This window comes from Echinops telfairi, unplaced genomic scaffold (genome assembly GCF_000313985.2).
Source record: "Echinops telfairi isolate 266 unplaced genomic scaffold, ASM31398v2 ScPeMD7_70;HRSCAF=299, whole genome shotgun sequence".
Taxonomy (NCBI): Eukaryota; Metazoa; Chordata; class Mammalia; order Afrosoricida; family Tenrecidae; genus Echinops; species Echinops telfairi.
In genome coordinates, this window is record NW_022103968.1 from 28,391,226 (window position 1) to 28,412,889 (window position 21,664).

Below are 21,664 nucleotides of genomic sequence, written 5' to 3' on the forward strand. Positions count from 1 at the left end.
CCGTCCCGTCCCAGCCACTCTGCAGTAAGTGCCATCTGCTCTAACCCTTCGGCGACTTCCAGTACCTCTTACTCTGCTCTGGAGGTCATAGGCTGTGCCCACAATGTGCCACCGCGCCCCCTGCTGCCATTCGGTGTGTCTTTCCCTTCGCCGACCTCCCTCTCTCTGTGTCCTGCGTGCCGATGTGGGCTTCTCCGCTGACTCCGTTGACTTGCCCTCTGCCCATGCTCGCTCTAGTCCCCGGGCGGCGTGGCAGCCTTTGGAGCCAGGGCAGAGAGCCCATGCTTCTGCCGTGTTCATTTGAAATGGGGGCGACCTTAGACAACATGGCCGATCTGGCAGCAGCTCTAGCTGTCCTTGTGTCCACTCTGCTGACCTGGTTGGAATGGGTGCTCAGCTCTTCACTTCTAACGGGCTGGCTCTGGTCTAACCACTGGGCAGCCAGGGCCCGGTCCTGTCCCCCGGGCTACTCGGTTACTTTGCCCACTGTTCCCAGGTGTGGGAACATTGCGTTACTCCTGGGTACAGCAGCGTCAGCGAGGCTCCGTGCCCTCAGGTGATGTGAGTTGTCCGAGCCCTCAACTTTAACCCTTTCCAAGGACAGCCTTCGGTCGGACTTGGCCGCACTGTGGAGTGACACGTCTGGAGGGAAGCATTCGCTGCTCTGCCGCTCTGCACCTGCCCCGGGAGGTCACGGGGCGGGCTTGGGAGCGCCCCCAACATGGGCCTCCTTTCTTCCCTGCTTTTGTCTCTTCTTGGCGGGGTTGTCTCCAAAGGCCTGTTCTTCATCCAGGCCAACCTCCTGGCCTCAGGGGCCAGTGATTCTGAAATCTTCATTTGAGATTTGAATAACCGGAGTGTGCTAATGGCCGCAGGACCCAAGTCACAGGTGAGCCTCCCTGAGCTGCTGCTGAGAGCCGTCAAGCCCATTGCCCGGATTGGTCTCCGGTTCCGGGCCCAGGCCGAGCGCAGGCAGTTCCACGCGGCACCACTGAAGGGCAATAGAGCTCCACTGGCCAGAGCAGAGGCAGGCTTGGGGAAGAGGGTGGGAAGGGGGCTTGGTGTGCCCTCAATAACTCTCCTGGGGCTTCCGGGAGGAAAATGGAAAAGGTCCAAGATGTTAGGGGAGAGTAGGCATGCTCTTTGTCAGAGTAGGGGTGGGGCGGGCCCTAGACTCAGCAGAGAGGGAACAAGAGTGGGACACTGAGATCGTTCCTTCTCTGCAGTAGCTAGCCTGCGGATGGGGGTCAGGTGTGCGTTCTGTCTCTGCGTATGCCCGTCAGTCGGCAACTGGGCCCATCTCTTTGCTCACTGGCATTCCCTGTCGGGAGGGAAGCTGACTGCATTTGATAGCCCCGTGTACCCCAAAAGTAGCAGGGTTTCCTCTTTAAATCTCGCTCTCTCAGGAGGGTCCTGGGTGTTTCTGCCCCCTACCACACACATGCCTTTCCTTCTTATTCCCACCCCCTCTCTTTGTCAGACACAGGAGGGCTCTTTTCTCATCTTCATTGTATCCTCTCAGTAGCAGCTGGGTGCCGGTCAGGGTAAAACCCCAAATGCCTTGGAGTCCCTCAACCTCGACCTCAGTAGCCTAAGGGCTCCTCCTTGGAGCCTGAGGCCCGCACTCCCTGGGACTCTGCTCATTTGCGTAGCCCACGGCTGCCCCTGGGTTTTCTGTGCTTGGTTGGGAGCAGTGGGACAGGGATGCCCCACAGCCCAGACAAGTTGTTCTCCCCAACTCCCATGCTCTTGGAACCGGCAAGTCCAGCACATTGTCTTCTGCTCATCCCAGTGGCAAGGCAGTTGTGTGGGACCTCAGGAAGAACGAGCCGATCGTCACAGTCAGCGATCACAGAGGCCAGAACGCAGGCTGTTCAGGCCTCGCCGAGGGAGCGACTTTTCCCTGCCCTGGGTTCTGCTCTCAGCGGCTGTGCACTGAAGGAAATCGCTCAGGTGTCCTGTGGAGAGTGGAAGCTGAGGGGGGTGAAACAAAGGTGATGTAAGGCTCCAGCGATCCCGTCGTCAACATGGCCATCGCTGGGCCCTGATGCTGTGCTGTGCCCAGTCGCACAGAAGGTCCCATCTCCCTGGTCAGGAAAGGTGCAGCACCAAGGAAGTTGGTGACATCGCCTATTGGGGTCTGTTTTGTTCCCAGATGCACTGCTCAGGCCTGGCCTGGCACCCAGACATAACCACCCAGCTGGTGCTGTGCTAGAGGATGATCATCTTCCAGTGACCTAGCTGTGGGACTTGCGCGTTGCCTCTTCACCCCTGACGGTGCTGAGGAGCCACAGCACGTAGCTTTTCAAGGCCCTTTCCCATCCCTGTGGGACATACTGACCGGGTTTGAGGCCAGGAATGCCTGGATTTAGCTGCCAACCCTCCTCCCTGACTTCCAAGCCACCCCAGTGAACAGTCACCCAGACCGTGATGAGCAGCCTGAGACGGATTCTCCCTGACTTCAAGGGCTGGGAGCAGGGCTGGGGGCAGGAGATATATTGGAGCCTGGCTCTGGTCTGAGGATTGTTGTAAGCAGGTCGTTGAATAAACAAAGCAAGCAGAGACCGAGTATAGTTTCAGAGGTTTATTGTGTCCAAACCCAGATTCAGTGCTGAGAGACCACACGAGACTCTGTCTAGTGCCAGGTGTAGACCCTGAGCTGAGGCTGGGGACAAGCTTTTAGAGGCATAGCTTATTGGATCACACAGAAAGAATGCAATACTTTGCATTATCTTTTCGCTTGCACCAGCATGTGGTTTTTCTAAAAAGCTGCAGGGGACAGAAGCGGAACTTTTTTTTTTTTTTTGCAGTTAAGCTGACCTTTACACAAGCTTGGGGTCATCCTGTTTTCTTCTGTTCTTATTGCAAACCGAGAACAATTTCACCCAGAACAATTCCAACTTCTTTATCACCTAGCACATCATCACATCCTTATCATATTCCTTAGCACATTTCTTATCACAAGGATAATGCTCATTTCCTTGTGATAAGGAATATGTGTCTTCCTCCGAATCTCCCCCTTATGAAGAAAAACTTCCCTCCACACTCCTGGTATCGCCACTCTCAACACTGGTCCTGAAGGGATCATCGGTCCTGGATTCCCTGTGTATCCAGTTCCTATCTGTACCAGGGCACATCCTCTGGTCTAGCCAGATTTGTAAGGTAGAATTGGGATCATGATAGTGGGGGGGTGGGGAGGAAGCATTTAGGAGCTAGAGGAAAGTTGTATGTTTCATTGTTGCTACACTGTACCCTGATGGGATAGAAAGGGGGAACCAGTTACAAAGATCTACATATAGCCTCCTCCATGGGAGATTGACAACAGAAAAGTGGGTGAAGGGAGACATCTGGTTTCTGGCTTCAGCTGGATCTTTGGGATTTCCCAGACTGCATGTTCCCTAATGGTTCCATTCCTTCTTATTAGGTTGTATTTAACTTCCACTCCAGGGCAGTGGGTGCTTTGGTGTGCAGTGGTGCCCTCGGGTCCCTCCGGTGTTCTCAGCCGCCTCCTTTGATGGCTGGATCACTTTATCCTCTGTGATGGGTAGAAGCTGGGAAGTCCAGCAGATGAGACAGGCTGACAAGGTTTGGAGGGCTTGGTGGGGAATGCTGGAAGGGACTCTGTTGTCCGGAGAGAGAGGGACATGCGGCCTGGGAAGAGATGAAGGTTGTTGGGGACTGGGAGACCAGACTGAGTTTAGAAGGACTGCGCTTTGCTCCAGTGCCTACAGTCCTGGAGGATGTGGGTTCATGCCACTACAAAGAAGGCCTTCCACCTTGACTTTGGTTCTTGGATGTTCCCTGTAGTGTAGGCCTCCAAGGGCCCCCAGACCTCCATGCTGGACCCTGATTTCAGGAGTATGAATTGTTTTGCCTCCCTCTCTCCCCTGGACCTTTTTAGTGTCACACTCCGCTGTTGACCTTGGCCGCAGGATTGACCTTGGACGCAGGAGGCTCTGCAGAGCTTCCCTGCAGCATAGGAGTGCCCATCTCATTCCCAGGCCCAGCCCTATCTGCCCAAATATGGGAGTCTGGCTTTCCTAGGCCAGGGCCAGGCCGTATCTCAAGGGTTCCTCCAAAAAGGAATTTGCAGGCAGAGTTCACAGCCGAGCGTTGGCTTCAGCTAGTGACAGATCTCCTCTTCCTTCAGCAAAAGCCAGCCTCTCCCACCACTGCAGGGGCCAGAGCAGGTGGCACAATCGACAGTGATGCCGTCCCTGAAAAAAGCCCCCCAAATGGATTGGAAGGCCAGCAGGAGTTTCATTCACTGTAAGTGGTGTGTGTGTGTGTGTGTGTTTTCTGGGTTGTGGATGAGCGCTTGTGAAGCCCACATGTGCTCACCACGGAGCAAAGTTCTCCAGGGAGTTTTCCTCTGTGACCTCAGGTCCTCCTTATGTCTCCATACAGAAGTACTTACTCTTGCCTCCTCTCTCCTCCTCCATCCCTCCTGCACCCTGCTTGCTGCGTCAGTCAGTCTGCACAAGGTGCCCGCTTTAGCTCTCGTGGTCATGGAGAATAGCCCGGGATTCACCTCACCTTCCTCAAACCCTTACCTGCCTGGGAGGGAGGGACCAGAGCAGGAAAGAAGAAATGCAGACTCCCTCATGGTCCCTCCCCTGGTCACACTCTTCGGGTCCCCACAGCCTTGGACCTGAGCTCATTCGTTCAGTGTCCCGCTTCGTCATCTCGTTTGAGCCACCACCTCCTTCCCACGTGTTCGTTGCACTCCACGTGACTCCTCTGTCTCGTGAGTCATCCCTCGCTCTCCTGCCTCTGCCTGGGCCCTTCCCTCGGGTTCCTCTCCTGTGCCCATTGAAGCCTGCTGCAGCCGTTCAAGCCCCCCCTAACACCCCACTTCCTCCACAGGGCCCTTCTTTGGTCCTAGGCAGATGAACCTCATTTCTGTGACCCCCAGTTTTCCAGTCCTACAGTGGTATGTACCACCTGGATGAAAGATACACGCACGTATCCACTCCTCGCTCACTCTGAGACACCGTACCGAACCACCCAGGACTTCAGGACCAGGGGCACGGCGTGCTCATTTTCCAATCCCCTAAGCCAGGCTTCACCAACTTCAGTCTGCATGCAGATCTCTTGGTGTCTTATTACAATTCAGATTCTGGCTCATTCCAGTTGGGAAGTCATTAGGTTGAGTGGCTGCAAAGCTGACTCCCCCTTGTGTGTGCCAGCGTAGAACTGCGTGCCACAGGGTTGTCGGTGGTGACATGTGCTGGGCTGCTCACTGGAAGGTCAGCCGTTTGAAGCCACCAGCCGCCCGGTGGGAGAAAGACGAGGTTTTCCACTCCCGTAAAGATGGACAGTCTTTACCGAGCCCACAAGGCAGTGCCCCTCTGCCCTGCAGGATTGCAATGAGCTTGATGGCAGTGAGTTTGGTTTTGGGGGTCGTTTTTATTTTAGAAATCACATGTTTCTTCCAAGACACCTCTGGGTGGACCGGCAGCCTCTGGATTGGCCGTGGAACACACAGAGTCTCTTAGTGCTCAAGATTCTGCGTTCCAACCAGTTCCCCAGTGAGCCTGGCTGCTGCTCTGAGGACCACACTTGGAGGAGCAAGGCTCTGAATTGCTGAACAGGATGCTTTCAGTATGAGGTTTGAATTGAAAATGAATGAAAGTAGAGAGTTTTGTTTTCACAGCTTTATTAGACATTAAGAAAGCAAGTCTAGCACAAGGAGCCCTGGGGGGTCGTGGGCTGTGCAGTGAGTGGCTAACCAAAAGGTCAAGGTTCAAACCCACCCGCCACCCCATGGGAGAAAAATAAGAGCTGTCTGCTCGCGTCACAACGTAAAGGCTCAGAAACCCCAAAGGGCAGTTCTGTGCCCTAAAGGGTCCCTAGGAGTTAGAATTGACTCGGCAGTCGTTAGAGTTGGGTTAGGCTAACACAGGGCCCCTGGTGGCACAGTGGGCAAAGCACTCACAAGTTCACCCAAAGATCAGAGCTTGACCCTGCTGGCTGCTCCCCGGAAGAAAGATGTGGTGGTCTGCTTCTGGAAAGATGAACAGCCTCGGGAAGCCTCTGGGCTATTCTACTCTGTCCTCAAGACAGAATTCCACTCGGCAGCAGTGGCTTTGTTTTCAGAGACTAATACTCAAGAGGCTGTGACGCTTAAACAAACAGGGAGGTCAAGAATTTTGAAGCAAAGGGTACGGGACCTGAACTCTTATCATAGCCTTGTTACTTATTATCTGGGAAATCTTGGACAAGCTACCTAACCACTCAGCTTCCGAGTAAAAGAAAGAAAGTCATACCTGCTCAGCTTCTGCTAGTGAATCGGCCTGCACTGCACATGAGAATCCACGTGTAAAATTCTAAAGGATCGTACAAAGTTAAGATGGTTATGGGTCTGTGGTGTAGATTCTGTGCTTATAAAAAATGTCGTCGCAAGGGCAGTGCTTGGCTTCCTCAGACTAGAGAAGAGGGAAGGGAATCCAACCTACAGCAGCTCAAGGTCAGACGTGCGTCACCCTCTAACCTCATTTACCAATTCTGATACCAACCCCCCCTCCCCACACACCCCTGGCCAGGTCTCTCTATTCTGCTGGGTTCAGGGGTGTGTTACAATGGCCACACAGAGCTCAGACAGTCCCCACTCTAATGGGGTTTATGAGGAAAGTTAACAGGTTACAATTCAGGATCAGAAATGTTCAGGGTACAGTTGTTCAGTCATGCAGCCCCTTGGCCTTTGCCCTCCTCAGGCCAGCGTTACGAAAGTTGCCCTTGGCTGGGCAGTTGCTGCTGCTCCTGCCACCTCTCTGGTGTCACAGCTGCGGTGTCACAGCTTCGTGGATCGAGGAGGTTCCCTGTACAGGGCTCACAGGGTCCCCAAGACAGGCTTTACCCTGGGCTCTTCTTTCTCCATGGAGGTGAGACTCCCCCATCCCTGGTTCCAAGAAAGGTCATTTTAAACCTTGCAGGGTGGTAAACTGACAAATCCTCTCCGTAGAGTTTCGTGCTCCTTACAACCCCGTCATCTGGGGGAATTACAAAGACGAGGGCTAGAAGGGCCATGACCGATGATACTTCACTGCGCCTGAGTGCTGCCGAGTCCAGAGAAGTCTGAATCCGCGAGGAAAGTTTGCGAGGAAGGCGGCGCTTGGCAGGGGAAGGAACAAGTGGCTCAGGAGTAGAGCAGCCCCGGCCTGTCCGCCCGCCTTAGGAACCAGAAAAATACGCCTGCCTGCTTGCGCCCCGCGGACAGCCTGATTTCCTCGTCTGGGCTCCAGCCTAGGAACCCCGGCTACTCCTGTCAGAAGAACTCTCAGGTGCTTTTTATTGAGCAGCCCAGGTGGCGACCTGCTGGAGCAAAGGCACTTTGGCTCTGCTTTTGTTCTCGGGGCTTTTCTAGCGTGCCTCCTTTGACAGGCAGGCTGCCCGGTGGGGGACTGCGGTGAGCGAAGGCCCAGAAGTCAGAGCGAGCGGAGTATTGGGGGATGTGGCGAGACCACCGAGGAGAGCAGGGCCAGGGCTGCGGGGAGGGCAGCTGGGTGCTGCTCTGGGAGGACTTGGTGCTCTGGTGGCAGAGGAGCTCAGGTCCCTCCTGGGGCCTGGGACAAGCCTGAGTCGGGTGGAGGGCGAGAGTTTGGATTAGAGGAGGGGACGCCAGCAACCTAGTGGAGGCACCTTGGCATACCAGCGCTGCGCATGAAATGGAGGGGCCTGCATGAGAGACACGGAACAGGGAGAAAGGCTAAGACTGTTGCTGCTTGGCTGCACGCTCGCTGCCACTGAGTCAATTCGGGTTCCTAGCACCCCTCTAGGACAGGGTAGTCCTGCCTCCGTGGGTTTCCATGACTAACTCTTTGTGGGAGTAGAAAGCCTCTGCCTCTCCTGTACAGTGGCCGGCAGTTTTGAACTGCCAACCTTGTGAGCAGCCGACTGCAGAACCATTACCCCACCAGGGCTCCTTGCCCTTTATAGTGGTGTATAAAAACGTGCCGACGCCCCGGATGACTAGGAGAATGGTGGTCCCAAGACAGGCGAGGAGAAGAGTCGTGTGGTGACGTTGGAGCTGATGGTGCTAAGCATGCAGACGTGGTTTAGGGCCAGCTGCGCAGTCACTACTCAACTCCTGCCCCTGTCCCACCCCGAGGAGGCTCTTACTATTGCCTTTCTATCTTGGGGTTGACGAATAGGTTGCCTTCCTGGGATTCTCACTTGGCTCAAAGGGATGACTGTCGCCCTTTTTTGGTTTTTCCTTACCAGTTTGGGGGGGAGCTGGTTTCCTTTGACCTCCCCAGTGCCCCTGCCCAGTAGGTGCCACAGCCTGGTCCCCACCTTGTCTTCATCAGTCAAGTGACCACGGAATCTGAATTCCTGACGCGGTCTGCCGAGCTGCAGGCGGCCCTGAGGTCAGGAAATCTCCTGAATTATTGTCAGCGCAAGATCGAGCAGATGGGGCTGTCCGCTGAAGAGCGGCTCTGGCAGGTCCTGCAGGTAGGAGGCTTGGCAGGAGGGTGGGGGGCGTGTTGGGGGGCTGGCCGCTCAGAGCTGTCGCTCCATCTGGCTGCGAATCCAAAACTCTGCAGATGCTCTTGTGCCCTAGACAAAATGGCCTGGGGGAAGAGCGGCAGCAGAATTCAGGGTTCAGGGCATGGTCAACAGGGGGCCAGGCTAGCTCACCCAGATTAGGGAGGGCTACAGGCAGGCTCGGCCTGCAGTATCAGACACCAAGTAGGTGAGATGACTGTCTGCCGTACCCCGGCAACTGTACCCAAGGAGGCTTCTCAGAGACGACCCTTGGCCTGTTTCTTCGGAAGGATATGGGACAGGAACCATAGCTCCTCGGGGTCACATCAGGTCCCTTCTGTAGGCCTCCTTGCAGCAGTGCACACAGAAGTCCACAGAGCCATTCAGGAGTTCTTCGGCTTCCCAGGAGATGGCTCAGGGGCAAGGAGGCGAGATGTTTGTCGGACAGTGGCTGTTAGCTGCTGCCAGAGCCAATGGCTCATAACAACTCCATAAACACAGCATCCAGATTCCCTGCCGGGGACCTGTCTGTCCATGTCCAGGAGTCATTGCAGCCAAGTGTCCCCTCGGTTATTTGGGGTTCATCTAGACTTCCTTCCAGTCCAGGTGCAATTTAGCGGTCCCAGCAGCGTTGCCGAGAAGCAGAGTTGGCATTTGACTTTGATCAGGCTTTCAGGTAGCAGATCGAGGAAGTCAGTGGAGAGGCAAATGGTCCTGCAGATGCGGCAAGAGTTGGCTCACACTTGGCCCACAGGCCACAGGAAACCAGCTCTGGGGCGGGGCCTCACTGGGCACTACAGGCAGTTCGAAGAACTCTGCTTGAGGGTCCAGGCCGGTGCCCCGCTTGGTGCAGGAGTAGGGTTGTTCACATCCAGCGAACAGAGGCTGTTCTGTGTTCTGTGACTCCTGAGGCAACCCTAGAACAAGGCTCCAGGATGAAAGGCCTAACGCTCTTAGGAGCCGCAGAAGAAGGTGAGCACCTCGTCACGTCAGAAACGTGACTCAGAGAGAGAATCTCCGTAGAGAAAACCCCTCCCTGTGGTTCATCAACGCGCATGCCAGCGTGGGGCCTCCTGGGCTTAGGGTTTTACCAGGAAAAGAGCTCAAGGGTCTTGGAGAGGAAACGACCCAAACTCACTGCGGAAGATCTGATGCCGACTCACCTGACCTGTAGGACAGGGTCGAACTGCCCTCTGTGAGTTTCCAACACTGTCACTGCTGAGGAGAGCAGAAAGCCCCATCTTCCTCCACAGAGCATCAGGTGACTTCAAACTGCTGCTCTGTGCACAACCACTAGGGCTGCGAAAGCAGGGGTCCTAGGCAGAGGGCTGACTGCCTTCAGCCCCTACAGGAGCTGATGGAAAAGGCGCTGGTCCTCCACAGGGGCTTGGTGCTGCTCCTGGGCCCTGGTAGGGGGAGCCCAGGCCCTGCCATGGCTCGCAGTGTCACTCAGTATGCCAGTCTCTTGGCATCGCAGAGCAGCCTGGCCACTGACCGTGTTCAGGTAAGTGGTACCCTGTGGAGAGACCAACCATTTCATTCAGCCCTCTCCCCCTGGCCAGCACCCGCTCCATGCTAGGCCTCATGTGAAACGCTGCAGCTCCCAAGATAAACAACCTCAACAGTAGCTCACGAGCAGGGCACAATCCAATGTCAGGGACTAGAATTGTCCAAATAGATGCATCTACCGAGTGCTGTGGGACTGCAGGGAAGGGACCGGTTTTGCCTTTAAGAACCAGAGAAGGCTTCCCAGTGGTTAAGAGAGTTGAGCTGGACCTTCAAAGAGAAGGAGGCTCTAGCTGATGTAGAACACTCCAGACAGAACATCAAAGAGGGAGGTGTGTGAGTGCAGGGCACTTTGAGTCATCTAAGGGGCTCCCGTGCGCTTTGACTGCTCTGTGGGACCAGGTTTCTAAAAGGATATTCTGCCTGTTTCATTAGGACTTAACACAGGTTTCCTCATGGCAATGCTTGCAGGCACCAGTTTGGCAGCTGAGAGACCGGCTTTTTCGTGCCCAGGGTTCTGATGTCTTGGGTCAACCGTCTCCCCCTTTTCCTTTCCCCCGGGTTATTGTGGGGGCCACCCCCCACTCTAAGGAGACATCATCTTCCAGATTGGGATTTCAGGCCCCTCAGAAGGTAACTTGTTTAGTTACTTGTTCGGCATTTAAAAGTAATTATAAATGCCTACCATCTATCAGGCAGGGTCCTAAGTACTGGGATAGTTTAGTGGAAAAAGGGATGAACATCCCTGACCTTCTAGAGCATATATTCAGTTGTTTTTTTCTAAGCACTTTAGTGAACAACAATTAGACTCTTGGAACAGATCCTTGCCCTTAGATAGCTCATTGTCTAGTGTTTCTCCAAGTGGGCGATACTGCCCTCCTGGATACTGATCCAGGGGTGGATCATTTTAGATAATATTATCTGAAAAGGGGCAAATAAGTTTGGGAACCTTTGGTCTAGTGCAGCGGTTCTCAACCTGTGGGTTGTGACCCCTTTGGGGGTCAAATGACACTTTCACAGGGGTCGCCTGATTCATAACTAGCTAAATTACAGTGATGAAGTAGCAATGAAAATAATTTTATGGTTGGGGGTCACCACCCCATGAGGAACTGTATGAAAGGGTCGCGGCATGAGGAAGGTGGAGAACCACTGGTCTAGTGGAAAGATTGACATGTAAAAAAAATGAAGCATAGGATTCAGATATGCTGTGATTGAGGTATGCCGAGGTGCCATGAGATTACATCCCAGAAAGCAGTCCACTGCCAGAGGGGGGGTGAAGGGTTAGGGATAAGGGGACGTTGAGGGCATGCTTCAGAATGCATACGCTGCTAAGACGTTGAGAACTTTGAAATCTAAATTCATGAGAGATGCTGGTCTGTAGCAGTATTTTGTGCTGTTTGGCTCTGGTATCAGGATAATACCAACCTCATAAAATGAGTCAAGCAATTTCTTAATCTGGGTTCTCTAGAGGATTTGAATTTGTAAAATATGCACACACTCAGAGAAAGAAACAGGTCGATCGATAGCTTTTCCGGAATCAGTTCATTGGTTGTGAGGGTTGGCAAGTCCCAAATCTGTAGGGCAGACAGCAGACTGGAGATGCCCTCAGTCTTATGGCCCAGCATTTATAGGTCAGGTGGCGGGATAGTAGAGAGGAGTTCTGATAAGCTGTCTACTTATCGTCTGGAGGCAGAGTACACCCAAGGAGAAGCTCCCGTGTGTCCTTAAGCTCTTCAACGGATTGGACCAGAGCCACCTACACTCTGGAAGGCAGTCTCCTTTACTGAAGGCAGATGATTAAGTCTCTTATAAGTACTTGGTAAAAAGCAGCTAGTATTTGGCCAGACAACTGGATAACCTAGGCTAGCCACGCTGACACATAGATTATCTATCACAGAAAGCATTCCTTCATATTCTATTTTCTGGAAGAGATTGTTTAAAACTGTTGTTAATTCTGCGAATGCTTAGAAGCATCCTCCAGGGAAGTCACCTGGGCATGAAGATTTATTTATTTTGGGGGATGGGGTTTAATTACAAATTCAATTTCTATACGAGTTACAGGACTATTCTGTTCTCTTTTTCATCTTGGCTGAGTTTTAGTATGTAGTCTTTGAAGAGTCATCCAGTTCTCTAAAGTTACTGAACTTATGAGTTTACAGTTGTTGGCAGTATTTCCTTCTTGTCATTTTAATGGCCTCTGGATTTGTTTTGAATACCGTTTACTTCACTCTTGTTACTTGACGATTTGTGTTTTCTGGGAGGTCCTAGTGGTTAAGCAATCAATTGCTAACCGAAAGGTTGGTGGTTCGATGCCACAGCCACTGGGTAGGAAGAAGATTGGAAATCTGCTTCTTTAAAGATGACAGTCTGGGAAACGCTGGGGGGCAGTTCTAGTTTACGCTACAGCAGTTTGCTGACTGCAGGGCGTTGGAGTCAACTCAACAGCAAGGAGTGTTTTGGGTGCTTTTGCTTTTGTTTTCGAGACGTTTATAAGTTCTATTGATTTCTATCCTCTAACAGCGTTCTCAACCCATGGGTCGTGACCCTTTTGGGGGCTGAATGACCCTTTCACAGGGGTTGCCTGATTCATAACAGTAGCAAAATGACAGTGATGACTTAGCAATGAAAATAATTGTATAGTTGGGGGTCACCGCAACATGAAGAACTGTGTTAAAGGGTTGTGGCGTGAGGAAGGTTGAGAACCACTTCCAAGAACCAGCTTTTGTTTAATTCTGTCCGGTTTTGTTTTCAAGAATTCTTTTATAATAATGTCAACAAATGCTTTTCTTTTCCTAAGAACTGACCCTTTGTTATCATCACAGGTCCCAACCTCATCTGCAAGGCCAAGATTTTTCACTCCTCAGTCACCACCAGGCCTTTGCTACGCCCCAGCCTAGCCTTTATCGGGCTTCCCAGGCCCAGAATAGAAGTGACTACAGGGCACCTGGGCTGCAGGCAGCCCAGCCTGGTGAGTGCACGAGGAGTGAAGAACTCTCTGGACAGGGCACAGGGCTCTCAGGAAAGCCATTGGCGTGGCCCGAGGGGTGCCCCGTGGGGTCTGGGAAGCATCGGGTCATTCCAGTAAGCAATAGCAACTCCTAGTTGAGTCTGTCTGACAGAACACATTGGCGCCTGTCCATTTCTGAGGCCATCAATCAATATGGGAGAGAGCAGAAAGCTTTATCCTGCTCCCTAGGGGCGGCTGGTGAGTTTAAACTGCTGACCTTACGGTTAGCAGCCCAGTGCATAACCCACGACATCACCAGGGCTTCAGTGAGAGGAACCTGGAAATTGGAGTCTCAATGCCCAGCACTCTCACTGCTGTCCCGTGGACAATGTGCTCAGCCCTCTGTTTCTTCTGTAACGTGAGAGGGACAGTTGGCCATTGCCACCCCCGAGGAGTGTTTTGAGGGTGAACTCAGAGTAGAATTCCAAGTATTTTGTAAATGGTGGATCTCTATTCACATGTAAGAACCAGAGATTATTAATATGAAATTACTTTATGACCGCTGCCCTATTCATTCTTGATGTGCTCTGGGTCTCTCCCAGCTTGACACGGAGTGGCACATGACCTGTTTGTGCTCTACTTCAGCTGTGTCTCAGCCACAGCTCTTAGGGGGACAAAGGACTCAATGCTCCTCATCTGTTGGACTCCCAGGAGTGTGGCCTCTTCTGGGCCCCCCCTCCGCCCATGGCACCCCCAGACTTCATGCAGCCTGAGACTCCCCGATTGTTCCCTGGGAGACTGCCCAGTCCCAGCCATATGAGCGTGGGACCTCCAGCCCCTCCTGCCAACTGCCTTGTGGCATACCATCCATCCGTGCCCTGGTGCCCTCCCCACGGCTGGCATCTCGATGCCTAACTCAGGTTAGCCTTCCTTCAGCAGCTTTCCTCTCCTTCCCTACCCCCGGGGAGTCTCTGCTCCTCCTGAGTCTCCGTGGGACGGAGGAAGTAAAGTGTGGCTGGTCGGGAGAGCGAGGGATAAGGGACTCCCAACCGGAAACATGGTGATGACCTCTGTGTCCCAAACCTCCAGTCTTCCCGACATGCCCACAACGACCTCTATCTTTGCTACTACACAGGGTCCCAACATTCCTGGAGAGATGGGACAGCCCCCTGGGAACATCTACAGAGGGAAAAGGTGAGTGCATCTACCCCCACCCCCACCCCAGCTGACTCATGCAAGTACCAGTGACCTGCATCCTAGTTCTGTGCAGAATTCAGCCCAGTCCTCCCCCTTCCATAGCATCCACTCTTTTCTTTCGTACTTTCCCCTCCTCCTCTTTCCTCTTGGCTGCCAACCATAAGGTTGGTGGTTCAAATCCATGAGACCCTCTGTGGGAGAAAGATGAGGCTGGCTGCTTTGTAAGTATCTGCTGTCTTGACATCCTGATCCAGGGTTGCTATGAGTCAGACTCAACTCCGTGGCTCCCTCAACACTCACTGCCACTGAGTCCATTCTGCCTCCTAGTGGCCCTAGACGGCAGGGTTACTGGGACCAACGGTGGGAGACTAGAGAGACTCATCCTTCTCCTGAGACTCCAGCGACTAACCTTGAGGTTAAAGCCAGCCATGCCCCCAGGGATCACTGGCAGTGGAGCCTCTTCTTCCTTTTTCTCTTACCTCCGTCCGTCCGTCCGCCAGTCCCCCCCGCTTCCCACTTCTCTCTCATGATTCTGTCCCTCTTTTCCCTCAAAAACTTCTGTCCCCACCCACAACGAAGACCTCGGGAGTCTCTTGAGCAGAGGCTCATGGTCCTTTCTTTCTCTCCCTCCAGCTGCCCACGGTCTTTACACCCCCTGCACCGATGACTGCTCCAGTCATGAGCCTCACCCCTGAACCTGGAGGGGGCCTTTCCTCACAGTCCGCAGCCCCTGGTGTGGGTGGTGCTCCCCTGGGGGCTCCAGGAGAGCTCAGAAAGCAGGTGACAGGCACAGTGGGGCCCCCCTCCCTGGAAAACCTCCCAAACTTCTTTGGGTACAGGAAAGCAGGGACAGGGAAGATAGTCCTTGTTTCTGGAGTTAGACGTGGTCTGAGCAGAAGGAGACGGGGATTGGGGACGGGGTGTCTTTATTGCCGAGACGGGGTGGGGACCTCTCTTCCTAGGAAGAGCAGCGTGACTCTTGAAGTCACTGAAGACCAGTCCTTTGGGATGCCAGGAGGATGGCGGGCCTGTCTGCCCTGTCTCTCCGCTCCTTCTGCAGCAGCTGCCAGTGGAGAACATGGACAGGAAAGCACTTCCCCCAGAGCATTGGTCTTTGAAGACCAGCCTTGACAGCCTTCTGCATTGTGCGCCCTGGCCGACAGGGACTCCGTAAGCCTCAGCTTACCCAGAACACCCTTCTCACCCCCTCCCTCCCTGGTTCCAGGACCCCCTGAGTGTGGGCCAGCTCCTTGGGTGAGTCTTCTCACTTCCTCCTGCCCTGTCTGTGTCTTATCCTCCATCCCTATGTGCCTGAGATGTCCATCCTAGGGAGGGGGCTGGAATCTGGCTTGAAGTCCAGCTCCCTGGAGATCAGACCCAAAGGATCAAGTTTTAACTCTTAGGAAGGTGGTAGCAGTCCTGGGAGGTGGCAGGCAGGAGTCAGGAGGTCTGACATCCATTCACAAACTCTCCTAGCTGGAGCAAGGCTCTGATCCTCTTTGCACCTCGCTTTTCCGCCTGAGCAAGGGAGAAGGCTACTTCACACCCTCCTAGCTGGAATTTCCTGTGACTCTCCATGTCCTGTGAAAGGTTAGGGGCTGGGATTGGGGTCAGAATCCCTTTCTGCAGAAGACAAAACGGAAGTTGGCCGAGGCAGCCCAACATCTAGAATGTCTGTATGAGAAGCTCTGGGAGGGGCCGGTAAGTGTACCTCTGCCTCCTGCCTTTCCATCACCTGTGACCAGAGGGGCCCAGTGTCTTCTCTTCCCACAGGCCTCCTGTCCTGGGTTCTCCCCCAAAGACAGCTTGCCTGGCCTGAGTGCCAGAACTTGAGTCCCCTCATGACTGACCCTTCCATGCTGCCTGGGGAAGGGCTGGCATGAACATCATAACACCCGTGTCCTTCTCTCTACAGCTCTCGCCTCAGGTCATGGCTGGGCTTTGTGAGGTGGCTCGGTGTGCGGACTTGGGAAGCGTTGAGCAGGGTGCATGCCCAAGTGGTGGGCTGCAGCCGCTTCGGCGAGGTGTCCAGCTTTATGCCTGTCCTCACCATTGCGCAGCCTCTCTTGCCAGGAAGCCCCTCCGCTGTTAGCTAACTTCTCCCCCAAGCAAAGAGGATGTTGAGAACAGGCTCTGTTTGCTTTCTCCAACCCTCTTCCCTTGCTACCAGGTTTGTGATGCAGTAGGGCTGGCTTCCAACCAGCTGAGTGCCGGCCTGGGGCCCCTTTACGCCTGGGCCTTCTAGGGTCTGTCCAAGCCTGACTTTGCCCAGAGACAGGGTCTAGGGCCCCTTCTTCCCTTCTCTAATACCACACTCTGACAGGACTTCCCCAGGGGGAGTCCAAGAGGGTGAATGGGATCGTTCCTTCCAAGTCTACCTCTGTGTACCCATGTTGGGGGTCCTTTGTTTGAACCCTTCTGTGGGTTTGGAACCTGATCTTACCCTCTCTCTGACTTCCTGTGTCCAGGGCCAGGTCCCTGGGTAGCTTCAGGAGGATTGACTTCTTTGAACAAGTCATAGAGCGAGGAACATGAAGTCATCAACATGAGCATAACAGAGAGAGCGAGCTGTTGTGATTTCTTCCAGCATGGAGGATGGGCTAGGTCAAGTGGAGGGGATGGGCTAGGTCAAGTGGAGGGGATGGGCTAGGTCAAGTGGAGGGCATAAGGTGGGGGGGGGGTTCTTTTGCTGGGCACTGCCTTAAACTATGAGATGGGAGCAGAAGGCTCACAGCCTAGGAGGAACGGCCCCTGGACCCACCAGGTTGGGCCCTGACCTAAGGCCCCAGACCGTCCAGTGGCAAACCTGATTCTGACAAAGGAACCATAGAACAAAAAACTCTTCCGGAACCTTCCTCGAGGGTTGGGCCCGGCTGGCTGGCTTTCCACTCCCTCGAGTCTTGGGGCTTCTTTTCATGGCAGAACCCCACAGTGGATGCACCAAGGGACTCGTGCAATAAAGTGGCTTTGATTTGGCCTACTGAGTTCTGTCTCCCTCGGTGGGCATCTCCTGGTCTCCTCTGAACCCCATGTTCCACTTGCCTTTCTTTCGAGTCCTCTGTGGTCCTGTCCCTGCCCCGAATCACTCAGGGGAGGGGGTCGGGGTTGGAGGGAGCATTTTTCTGCGAGATGGGAGTTGAGAGGTGAAGAATGGAGAAGGGTACCAGTCCAAGTGAATTAGGCTGCAGCTCTGTCCTTGCATTTGCGACCACTCTGGAGTGGTGGTGGTGGTGGTGGTGGTGGTGGTGGTGTGTGTGTGTGTGTGTGTCCCTGTCCCTCCTTGCAGGCTTCTCCTTACTCCACTCAGAGCTGAAGGCCACTGCACAAAGGGGCCGCGTGTGAAGCCAGGGGGTACCGGGAGTACGAGCCCTAATCCTGTTGTCGATCCCACCATGTCTGCGGGCTCGAGTGTCTGTTTGGGAGGGAGGGAGGGATGGTTGGGCAGTATTTGTTTGTAAAGCCACTTGCTCTTCAGATAATACCTGCACTAACTTCAATTGATGAAGCAGTGTGAGCCTCCACAAAGTCTTTTCCCAAAGTGGCTTTGAAGCCAAGAACCCATTGAAGGGAAGAAAGGCCGGGCGAGGGGATTAGTTTGTTCAGCAGCTGTGAATTTCAGTGGGAGGTTGATGAACTCCGAGGTCTTTGTTTAAATTAAAAGGGGGGGGGGGGGTTTCAGAAAAAAAGCCGCTGCTGGAGCGAGAGCCCCGCTTGGGGCCCTGAACTAACACAAGGCGAAGTCTGAGCCGCGGGGAGCTGCGTGCTGACTGCGGAGACTTTTCCCAACCGCTCTCGGAAAAGGTGTTGTGAGAAGACCAGGGGGCGGAGCCGGGGATTAGCATGTGAAATGAAGTTTTCATGGACTCCGGTGGGGGTAGGCGGCTATTTTAATGGCATTTTGTTCCCTTAGTTTCTCTCCCCGAGCTCTTTAGAGAGGCCGTTGTGCGCCCGCAGCCTCTCTCCCCCTTCCCTGCAGTCTGAGGACGGCCTCTCTGGGAGCGAACATAAATATTTCTCCTCCAGGAATGCGGGTTAATTAAAAGGAAATGAATGAGTGGAAGCATCCAATCCAGACCCACAATAGGCGAGTGCCCGGCCCGCCCTCCCCGCCCACCAGCGCGGCCGGCCGGAGGAGGCCTCCCGGGCCCGTCGGTGCCCTCGCCTGCTGCGAAGGCCAGTCGCGGTTGGGGCCGGGATTCTGTTCAGGGCCAGAAAGGCCGGCCCGCGTGCCAGCGCACAGGCCAGGCACGGGAAGGGGACGGTGCCCTTATCGCTTCTCAGCACCTATCTGCGTGGCCCCGTGTCCTCTAGGCCAGCCAGATGGGCTCCGAGGGAGCACAGAGGGCGGGCGTGGGGGTGGGGTCCTGCCCCCACATCATGCTTGAGGGAGGGGGGAGCCTCTTGTGCCCCCTGTGGGGAAGTCCCATGGGGGCTTACTGGGTGATGGGCCAAGGCCCCCCTCTTCCGCACACCGGTTGAAAGCCTGTCAAACCCAGGGCGGGATCAGTGGACCTCAGGTTGTCTGAGTGGGGGCGGGGGCGGGGGCGGGGGCGGGGCAGAGCCCTGGCAGTGGAATATGGCCCCCAGCCTGGTTTTTGTCAGGGCAGGTGCTGTGTCTGTGTGCCACTCGCCACTGTGCCCACCTCGGTGTTTGTTGAATGAGCACGTGAAGAAATAGATAACCCAAAACCCGACTCACCGCCATCGAGTCAATGCTGACTCAGGGGTGACCCTGCAGGGCAGGGTCGAACTGCCCCTGGGGCTTTCAGAGACTCTAACACTTCATGGCAGTCAAGAGCCTCCCCTCTTCCAGCAGAGCAGCTGGACGTTTCAAACTGCTGACCTTGTGGCTAGCAGCCCAGCGTTAACCATCCGCCACCAGGGCTCCTCTAGATAACACAAGAGAGATCAAAACATGTCTAACTCAGACCTAATGTCGCTCAATCATCGTTGCTTTCTGGAACGGGAATGGATCGGCACCAGTCATAACCATGTTGGGGTGCAAAACAACCAGTTTAAGGACTTCCTGGTGGAATGGCATGCTTAGGAAGCCCAATGGTTCCCTTCCTCTGATGCCCACAGGCCTTCTGGAGAATGTAGCTTTGCTTGACCACACTGAACTTCCATGCCAGACCTTCCTCCCGCATCTTACCAAGAAATTCTGCCCAGTGGGACAGGGAGGTCGGTATGCCACTGCTTGATTGGGTGGAGGGTGAGTTGGGGGATGCAGGAGGTCCAGATAAAAGCTGAAGGAAGGAGCAAAGAGACTTTCGCTGGGTGGGCTGAAAACAGAGGACTAGGAGACTCTGAGGGGAAGGTTGTCCCCCGTGAGGAAGCAAAGAGAACCTCCCAGTCTGTGTTCACAGGATCCCAAGAGGGGCAGGGTCTGGCTGCTGGCTCAGTTTGGGATTTGGGATTTGGGAGCCCTTCCACTCTTCCTGGTCTGGCCTTTGGAGTCTCAGTCCTCCTCTGCACTGCCTCTACTCTGGATAAGGTGGGATGGGGTTGTCCTACTCCAATTCCAGACCCAGGAGTAACAGAGGGAGAGGGGGCCGGCAGGAAATGCCCTGGTCTGCAGAGCATCAGTCAGAGACTTCCTTCTATAAGCCCGACTCTGCTGCACTGCTGTTCGCGGAGGAACAACACAACAAAATGAAACAGGAAGATGCAAGTGCAGCACACAGCCAGCTCTTGGCTACACGTGTGAGTGGATGACTTGTGGAAGATTGACGTGTACGCATCACTGGTAGCAGATTCAGCCTGAGGACAGGGGAACTCCCTAGACCAGAGAAGGGAGGCTGTAGGCAGGATGGTACCCTACCAAGGTGGGAGGGAAGAGAGGTTCCAAAGATCCCACCCTCAATCTCTCAGTGCCTGGGAAAGCAGGCATGCCACAATGACTGCAGTACATTCAAGCTGAACGTGCTGAACTGCCTTTCAGCGACAGTTTCCGTGCGGGAACTTCACTTAATGGAAAAGAAGGTACCCAATGTCCGGAATCCTATCTGTTTGAGGACCAGGTTAGTGGAAAGGAAGGGTCCCTATTTCTCCCTTGACCCTCTTTTAGCGGTTCAGCCCAGGGTCTTGAGTGAGAAATTGGCTTTATTTAGGGCAGCTGTGGCTCTGAGGAGCAAGGATTCTTTAGGACAGGAGAAATAAAGTTGGCTATTATGAAGAAATAGGGTAGGGGCAGGGAGATGGAGAGTCAAAGATGCCTGGCAATTGGCCTCTAAGGCATTGCTAGAAGAGCTCTTGGGTCGTGGTCTGGAGTACATGGGTGGTAGAGGGCACCACAAGATACCCCCTTGGGTTCATCAAGTCAGTACTCTAGGAGCCCCACTCCCTCTATCTCCCACCCTGCGTCTAGGAGCCAGCTCTCAAAAGGACATGCTTTTTCCTGGGTCACTAGGCTCTTCAGGGAGAAATAAAGGAAGCTGGGAGAACATTCGAGAATTCTTGGGGAGTCTGGCAGACTCCAGGGAATCAAAAGCCCAGCAAAGGGCTCCACAGAAGGAAGGTACAGTTGTGGTAGGGGCCTGGCAGCAGGAAAGGGGAGTAGAAAGAAAAAGAGCCCTGGCCGAACTTGGGCCCTGCTTATCTATGTCTATCCAATTCTTCAGGCTTGCTCGGCCAGGGCAGGTGGTGTTCCAGCTGCTAGGAAGGGGAGAAGGAAGGTAAGCCTATCTAAACTAGTCCGAGGAAGATTAATAGCTCCCAATCTCAGCCGGCCCAGACCTAACGCGGGCTCAGAACCCAGAGGCGAGAGCGGCAGGCTAACAGGTACCAAGTGGTGAGCTCCCGAGAGAGACTGCGGAGCAGAGCTCTCCCGCCAAGGATCCTAGGGCGTGGGAGTGCGGGTCCCCATTCCCTAAGCTCCGCTAATACTGGGATCCCTAAAAGCAGCCCAGGACAAACTCGGGGGTAAAGGCGGCGTGGAGAGAGGGGCCCCCCTAGGGCTTTCTCCCGGCCGGGCGCGCAGCGCCCCCGCGCGGCCGCTCCGCGCGGCTACAAAAGTACTTGGTGACGCGCCGGCGGCATTGCTCGCAGCGCACGGCGCAGCACCAGTGGAACTTGCAGTTGCAGCTGGACACGGTCTCGGCGCGGCGCTCCTCCACCGCCAGCCCGCAGTCCCCGCAGAGGCGGCGGCAGCTGCGGCGCTCCCAGCGGCCCAGGGCCCGGCCGCGCCGCAGGCACTCGCGGCCCGCGGTGCCCAGCAGCCCGAGCGTCTTGTTCTCCAGGCAGTAGTCCGGGGAGTCCTCCAGGTGCACCAGCTCCCGCGTGGAGATGGCGCGGAAGGTGTCGGCTATGGCGCCGCGGCCCGCCGCGCTGTTGCCCACGCCCTGCAGCAGGTCCACCTTGAGGGCGGCGTGGTACTTCTCCTTCAGGTGCGCGCCCACCTCGCGGAACTCGGGCAGCTGCAGCCAGCAGGTCTGCGTGGTGCAGCTGCCGGACACGCCGTGGCACTTGCACGTGCGCTTCATGGTACCCTTCACGGCCTGCGGGCGAGCCGGCGGTGAGCGGGCTGCA

At 54.7% G+C, this 21,664-nt stretch overlaps 2 protein-coding genes across 2 annotated transcripts in view; one reads left to right on the plus strand and one right to left on the minus strand.

The window, feature by feature from the left end:
• The first annotated feature begins 865 nt into the window (after positions 1–865).
• On the plus strand, positions 866–16,382 carry SEC31B (SEC31 homolog B, COPII coat complex component). The gene is given in 12 exon segments (XM_045291432.1): positions 866–1,045; positions 3,442–3,585; positions 4,134–4,214; positions 4,216–4,269; positions 8,224–8,454; positions 14,771–14,909; positions 15,184–15,279; positions 15,282–15,307; positions 15,767–15,838; positions 16,053–16,123; positions 16,125–16,224; positions 16,308–16,382. Coding segments are annotated over 12 exon segments (1,269 nt in total).
• Positions 16,383–21,087: 4,705 nt separating this feature from the next.
• The window catches only part of WNT8B (Wnt family member 8B), a 25,743-nt gene continuing 25,166 nt past the window's right edge, over positions 21,088–21,664 (minus strand). Inside the window, exon 6 of the mRNA XM_004700993.3 lies at positions 21,088–21,633. Coding sequence (XP_004701050.3) covers positions 21,088–21,633 — 546 coding nt within the window. The remainder of the gene's footprint in view (positions 21,634–21,664) is intronic.